Genomic DNA, 7,226 nt, shown 5'->3' with positions numbered 1-7,226 from the left:
AACGATATCTTAAAATGTGAATTAAACCTTAAAAATGAATAAATAAAATGTGGCGTTCAAGACATCGAATGATGACAAAAAAATGAAGTTTTCTAAAATCAGACAAAGTGCCAAGTCAAAGATGTCCTTAAATGTTAATTAATCTCTTAAAATAAATTGAATGTTATATTTCAATATATTTCATATAAAGAAAAACTTTATGGAGTTGATTAAAATCTGAAAATAACAAAAATTATATGAAACGTGCAGATAAAAATTTTATATAGAAATGTTATATAAAAAAAAATTAGAGAGTTGATAACAAATATAAATGTGAATCGTATAGATTTCATGTTTGTTTGAAGATATTTTATATCAAAAACACTTATGGTGTTGATTGAAATCTGAAAGTAACAAAAATAAATGTGCAACTTAAGATAAAAGGACATCACTATTTCAGTTCCAGTTCCATGATATCTTCTCCCTCCAGCGTTAAGTGACACTTAACTGGCATCACATTTAGTAGGTCATCTGGAGGCATGTCATATTTCTCCAGTATGGACCTTGACATCTTAAACGTGTTCCCACACTCAGTTATAACATAACTTGTGGCTCTGACAAAAAGAGAATGAAAAAAAAATAAGGTAAAAATGTGTTATGTTATCATATTACTCTCATAGTTGTTTTATTCACCATTTTCCCCTTGAAGTTTTATTGTGAATTTTGGTCCACTTCTAAAATAACATGAACAAAATTTTTCGTGTCGTCTATGTAGTACACTCACATCATAAATAAGAGATCTCTATAGGTTTACTTTGGATTGTGTTTACAGATTCTCATTACTTGACTGGCGGAGACCCTATATGACTGTCTTCCACTATAAAAAAAAACAAGGATTTTGTACCTAATTTGGTCCACCTTCATACTAAATATGAAATAAATACATGCCTTCTTGTTGAACTATAGTGTTTGTTACAAGGTTTCCACAATTTACTTCGTTATAATAGAAGTACAATGAAAAGGGACCACCCACCTGACAAGAATGGCATTAATCAATCATTGTCTTGTTGAGTTATCATGCATACTATGCTCTGTTTCAAAATGAGGCTAAGCCCAGCCTCCTCATATATATGCATGTCAATTTCAAAAACAAAATAGGTGTTAATAAATCACCTTGTGGACGACATGTAATTGCAATGTTGAGTTTGGCTTATCCTAACACCTCATTAATATCCATCACATCAGCAATATAATCTGTATGATTCATTTACTCATTATGGGACACCCACCCTCCAAGTATGGCATAAATTATTCATACCTGTTGACTGTCCAAGTCTCACTTCTTGAGATATTTGTTTACAAGTAGGTCGTCACAAATACCCTCTTAAGTATGATATGGAGCGACACTGTAAAGAACGTTAACTGTTAATGAACTTAAAAAATTGTTAGCATAACTTACTCTTCTAAGTCCACCCCTACAATTTCAAAATCCCCAGATCTTCTCTGTTGGTTGGTTAGTATCTGTAAGAAAATGGCGAAAATGATGTGAGACTATATAGAGGGCTAGTGTTTGGAGAAGGTAATAAAGGTGTCTACATTATTATTGGGAAGGGTAGGTGTAGGTATCTTTTGAGTTGGTCTTTTTATTAATGCAATCTCCTTAAAAATATGAAATGAGAATTAGGAGATTTTAAGGTCACTAATTATAAGACAAACTACTAGGGATGCATGTATCCAATTTTTTGGACGGTGAGAACCAGATTTTGTTGGATAGTACATGAAATTCAGCCAATATATCCGGTTGGAATCAATTTTTCATTACAGAAAAGAAAATCATTTATACGAAGAAGAAGTATGAAACACAGAGCTAACCTTTCATGTTGAAGGCTTGGGCACAATTGCATATGAGCATAATGCATACCTTTACTGCAGAGAGCGAGGCTGTTTTTAATTGGTGTCTTTCATTGAATATGTCGACCTCTACATTTGTTATTTCAACAGTGGAGCCTTGACTCACACCCGCAACAGATTCTGCGTGTTGGCCCCACAGCTTGCAGCATATCTTCTTTTTTGTTGACATATCTGACAAAATAACGTCCCTCCTCTTCATGTTGCCCCTTCTTTAAGCTCGTACACCTATTTTTAAGAAATCGAAAAAACAATTTAATGTTATGAAGAAGTAATTACTTACAAAACATCAAATTTACTAAATAAGGTCACACAGTATTCAAATTTCCTATTTTTTGTAACGATGCTCTTCTTTGTCAATCCGGCTAATAATTATGAACATTTTCAGGACTCAAATCATATGACCTTTCTAAAGCGAATGGTTGTGTAACCGATGACAAATTCTTCTCGTTCATTGATGATTGATTGCAGGGGCTTGACCATAATGGGTGGGTAACCACTTTGTCATTCAATGTGTCACGATGCTCTGAAAATAACATCCAACTGATGTCAAAAATTGACCATCGTTCCTTTGTGTTTTGCCATCGATGCGCCATCACACTTTGCTCCCAAGGACGCAGTATTGTGAGACGAAAAATGCTATTTGACATGATGCCATTCTCCACTAGGATCTACTGATTTTTGAAGCTTATGTCAAGACTTGTGTTTGGAGGGTCTGTAATTAAAAACTTCAATGATTCCTTTTCAATGAGGATAGTTTACCTTGTCCACCGTTCCTTCAGTTGTTAGCCTTCTGTTTTTCGGGGAAGCCAAGGCACCTGGTATTGTGCATTTCGTAGCCATGAAAAATTCTTTTAATTTCTCCTTCGGTAAATCGAAACTTTTCGATGTTTGAAAAACCTGAAATAAATAGACAAGGAACTGTGTGAATGCTATAAAATTCTTCAAAAGATTCATATTCTTAAGATGACTTATTATTAATTATATCAACATGATAAATATCTCTGAGGTTTTAATGAAATCTGTAATGATTTGATTATGTGATTGAAGGCTATTTGTAAGAATATTATTGATATTTTGAAAAGCATGTCGATGCAAAAAGGCGCATATCATTCAGTATAGTTGACATATTGTGATCACATCAAGTACACCTCATTTAATATTATTGATATCTTGCCATTAAAATTTAATAAATTCGACCCACAAGGTTTCTTAGGTACTTAATGTGGTACATTTTCTTCTTCCAAATAGAACTATTAAATCTCAAATGAGGCAGTATTGCATAGACGAAAGAAGCCATGATGCCCTTTCTCTGATTCCTATTTGCCAAAATGCCCTTCTCCGCTAGAAACTATCGATGACATGCCTATTTTGAGGCATTAGTCAAGGCCTTTGACAAGGCAATGATCAATCATAAGTTGCTGTAATCATATGTAGAAAACAATCACCTTGGCCTTGTCTGCAGGCAGTCTTAGGTACGTACAATCTTCCCGCTTATTGAGGGAAACATTGCTGACGATATAAAATTTTCCTTTCTTAAGCTTTCCTTTTGGATAGGCTTTTGCCCACAGTCACAAGGAACACTTCGACGATGTCACTCTCCTGTGTCACCCCATAACAAAAGTGGTTGAGCCCTCTTGCCTCAGGCTCAGTCAAGATGTTAAGCATCATGGTACTCATCTGTATAGCAGAAAGAAATCATTGAAAAGAGAAAGGTTACATATATACAATATAAGTGGAATGGCTATATCATACTTATTAATTTAGGTTACTATCCCCCTTTACTCCAATCTCCACCGTTATGAAATCCACTTCCCAGCCAATATCACTCAAGTCACCGATCAATGGTCCATATCTGTCTGATTTTCTTTCTTGTGCATTGTCAAAGGATTCAGCGGAGTCCCAGGGACACGTCATGATGTGAATTTTGCGTTGAACCCTGTCTATAGCAGTGAGGTCTGGTCTGCAAGTAGTAGGCAATATATCCGGGGGTATGGTACTGGTGTGCTGGTCATATACGATAGTGTTCCCGTCTCGAGTAGCGTCGATTGCGATATCCCATGCTGGGCCTAGCGTTCAAGTGTAGAGGGTCTCGCAGAGCAAAGAGAATGTTATCGTGTCTCCAGGTGTACCTGTCTTTAAGTGATAACGAAACCTGGCAAGAGCTGAGCACATGGTGTAGAGTTTGCTGTGGAGCATTACATAGTTCGCGACTTGCCAGACAAGCTCCGCATTGGGCAGACACCGAACAGTTCCAAACCTTACATAAAACGCTGGCAACAGGAAGTTGGTTATTCAGGGAACGAATGGCAAAGCTAAAAGACTGTTCAGACATTCCTCGTATGGTGGCTTGCCATTTCGTGTCGGCGTCTTGAAGATGAAACAGTTGGTTCCAGTTTCCTTGCTCCCTTAGGTTATTGAGACTCTGATCCTGGGCTTCGTTGATTCGTTGGACAGCTTCGTCAACTGTTCGTACCTGGGTATCGCTGACTGCGTCGCTCACTGCGTGCCTCAGCGCCGGGTCTACGTCAGCGTCTCTGCCCAGTGCCGTTTCTATGACATTGGCATGGCCACGGCGGTAGAGCTGGCTAGGTAGTCTGCAATCCATACCCTCACGGTGTGTGATTAGTGACGTACTCGCTTTTTTCGGCAAACGGAGCCATTTGGGAATAAATTTCATAACGGTAACGTCAAGTTTTTCCAGGCTAGACAGTGCCAAATCATGAACAGTCAGGGAGAACAAGAAAGCAGCGGACGAGTACTATTTCCATATGCGGAGTTTGTATTCTCCGCGGATTGGAAGGGCATCTATGGTTTTCATTTGATCCTTGATGTTACGCTCTATCATTTGGAAGGCGCGGGACGATTGGTATTTCGGGAAAATATAACAGCCAAGAAACTTCATTGGCTTTTCCTGAATGGTTTTGAGCTGTTCCTCCCCCAGTTTGAAAACTCGATGTGGCGCGAATACCCCTCATGTTACAGAAAACGTGACGCATTTCTTGGCTTTAAGCTTCAGTCCTATGTTGAGCATCAGTGTATTCAGTTCATTCAACAGTGACTGAGGACGCTGAGTACAGAGCATTAGGTCATCCGCATAGGCCAGGCTAATGATCTTACTAGCCTTGTAAGGCACACCAATCGCGTCACGTTTTGTCTCTATGTACTGCAGAATCAGGTTGAAGACCAGCAAGAAGATTGTTGGGCTGATGGTATCACCCTGGAATACACCGATGTGAATGTTCAGATTGTAGACTGAAAAGTTGTTAGTTCTAGCTTGAACTTATAGATTGCTATAGAACTGTAACTGATATGTAGTCAGCCACTGAGGAATGTGGTGATGCTGTAGGCTGAATTCGAGGACGTCATGTCTCACCGATCCAAACGCATTTTGAATGTCCAACCAGGCAACATGCATTGAGCGACATTTGCTTTTGACATATTTCGTTAAGCGGTTTGCGACCATGGTATTTTCTGCACAACCCATAATGCGGTTCAAGAAACCTTTCTGCGTGGATATGTCAATCAGTTTGTTCGTTCGCAAGAACGACAGTAACCGGAAGTTGAGAATACTGTGGAACAGCTTCGAAACACACGAGGTGAGTGTTATTGGGCGATAGTTCTGGATGTCATCCGGGTTGCCATATTTGAATATGAAAATCATGATACCCTTCTGCCAGCTAGATGGGACAGACGATACTTCATTTTACTAAACAATGTTGCAAGGAACCGCATGGCAGCTTCTTTAACATGAGATATGAAATGCCGTCGGGCCAGGCGCTGATCTTGAACGGGTTCGACGCAAAGTTTGTTTTACGTGTTTGATCGTCAAGGCAGCATCATTGAATCGGTGTTGCGGTTGTGGTATTGTCCACGAGGTGTGAATAGAGGGCGTAATGACGTTTTCATCTTCATACAAGGCACGCAGTGTCGTCTCGCATGTCTGCTGTGATCTTGCAGCTGGTTGCTTACTTGATTTCTGACCATCCACAACAAAGTTATTGACGTACGCGTTTGACGTACAGTTTTGCCTAAAAAACTTTTCTTGATTGTGCTTTTCGGAGTGGCAGCGCAAGGCTGTGAACAATGACTGTCTAAGCGCATCAACTTCTTTGTTATCCCGGTTTTTGATAGCTTTGTTCAGGGCGCGACGACTGCCTTTCACAAGTGAATGTGCTTAACGAGCAGCCTAGCCTATCCAAGATTTTGGGATTGTGGTTACCTGGATCATGTCGGAAAAGTTCTGTCTGTAATGGCGTCAAGTCCGTTGATACTTTATCGTTTATGGCCTCCCAGTCTTGGTCGCTGAGGTCGCTCGTATCAATCCCTGTTGTTATATATATATATATATCTATATATATATATCTATCACTATCTCCACCTCTCTATCTATATATATTGATATATAGATCTATAAATAGATATAGATCTATATACAGTACCAGTACCAGGACACCGTCAAAAAACCACCTTGGATGGACTTTCCATATAAAGCCACATATAAGTCTTAATGCAAATGCGTCATAAAGGATAAATTCACCGCAGACTGGAGGGATTGATAGCAGTACATGGAACTTGGATCGCATCTTTTATGCAATTCATTGACAGATATATCTGAAAAGCGATAGTAACTGTGTCTTCTTTACGTACTTCAAACAATTTTTAGTACGATAGAGAGACACTTGCATATGTCCCCCTATTCACAGTTAAGAGTACAGTACATATGTTCACATAATGTGTGCATTTATACAACCCTCCGATCGGTATACGGTTTAAGTGTGTGTGTGTCATTCATTCATTGCATGTTATAGGAAAGAATCTTATATAAAAAAGTTGACTGCATTATCGGCAATTTTAAGCAATAAATTTGCTCAAAATATAACCAGCTAATGCAGAACTTTCAATTGTCAGTATACACATTTTATTAGTTTATAACAACACTATTTTCCAATGTTACGGTGTGACAAAAACCCAAATTATGGCAATGATTTCTTGATTACAGTTCGAGCGATTAAATGATAATCAGCTTTACCGAGTACCGAATAGTTTCTGTGACAATCGGGCCGATGCCTATTACCTTTAGTGGATAAGCAGTTTTATTTTCATATTTTATTGAAAAAGATAACACAATCCCGAACGTTTGCTTCAAGTTTTGCCATATGCGAGGGAAACCTTCCGATGGAACGTTGTTTAAACGATCATACACAGTAAGTCAAAGGCGTTTCTCCATTGACATAACTACACGTGCGAAAACCACATACTAAAGTCCCATTGACTTTGTCGCTGGAAATCAGACATGCTTTTAGTCGGTGAGTTTAATTACTGCAAAGGTGATATTT

The 7,226-nt window shown here is 38.6% G+C and overlaps 1 protein-coding gene across 3 annotated transcripts; it reads right to left on the bottom strand.

The window, feature by feature from the left end:
* Window positions 1-314: 314 nt before the first annotated feature.
* Window positions 315-5,358, bottom strand: LOC139985108 (uncharacterized). 3 transcript variants are annotated; one of them, XR_011799289.1, is made up of 5 exons: window positions 3,336-5,358; window positions 2,650-2,787; window positions 1,852-2,115; window positions 1,439-1,500; window positions 315-593 (listed from the first exon to the last, which is right to left on the bottom strand). XR_011799289.1 is itself a non-coding variant. In XM_071999307.1 (5 exons), exons 3-5 carry the CDS (start codon window positions 2,087-2,089, stop codon window positions 431-433), a joined length of 414 nt encoding a protein of 137 aa, XP_071855408.1. In that variant the 5' UTR covers window positions 2,090-2,115; window positions 2,650-2,787; window positions 3,336-5,358; the 3' UTR covers window positions 315-430. The 3 variants fall into 3 exon arrangements, 2 of the variants coding, with proteins under 2 accessions (XP_071855408.1, XP_071855409.1); XM_071999307.1 differs by having other exon boundaries at window positions 1,901-2,115; XM_071999308.1 differs by having other exon boundaries at window positions 1,901-2,787.
* Between the last annotated feature and the right edge of the window lie 1,868 nt (window positions 5,359-7,226).

This window comes from Apostichopus japonicus, chromosome 17 (assembly GCF_037975245.1).
Source record: "Apostichopus japonicus isolate 1M-3 chromosome 17, ASM3797524v1, whole genome shotgun sequence".
Classification (NCBI taxonomy): domain Eukaryota; kingdom Metazoa; phylum Echinodermata; class Holothuroidea; order Aspidochirotida; family Stichopodidae; genus Apostichopus; species Apostichopus japonicus.
This window is presented reverse-complemented; position numbering and strand designations above follow the sequence as displayed.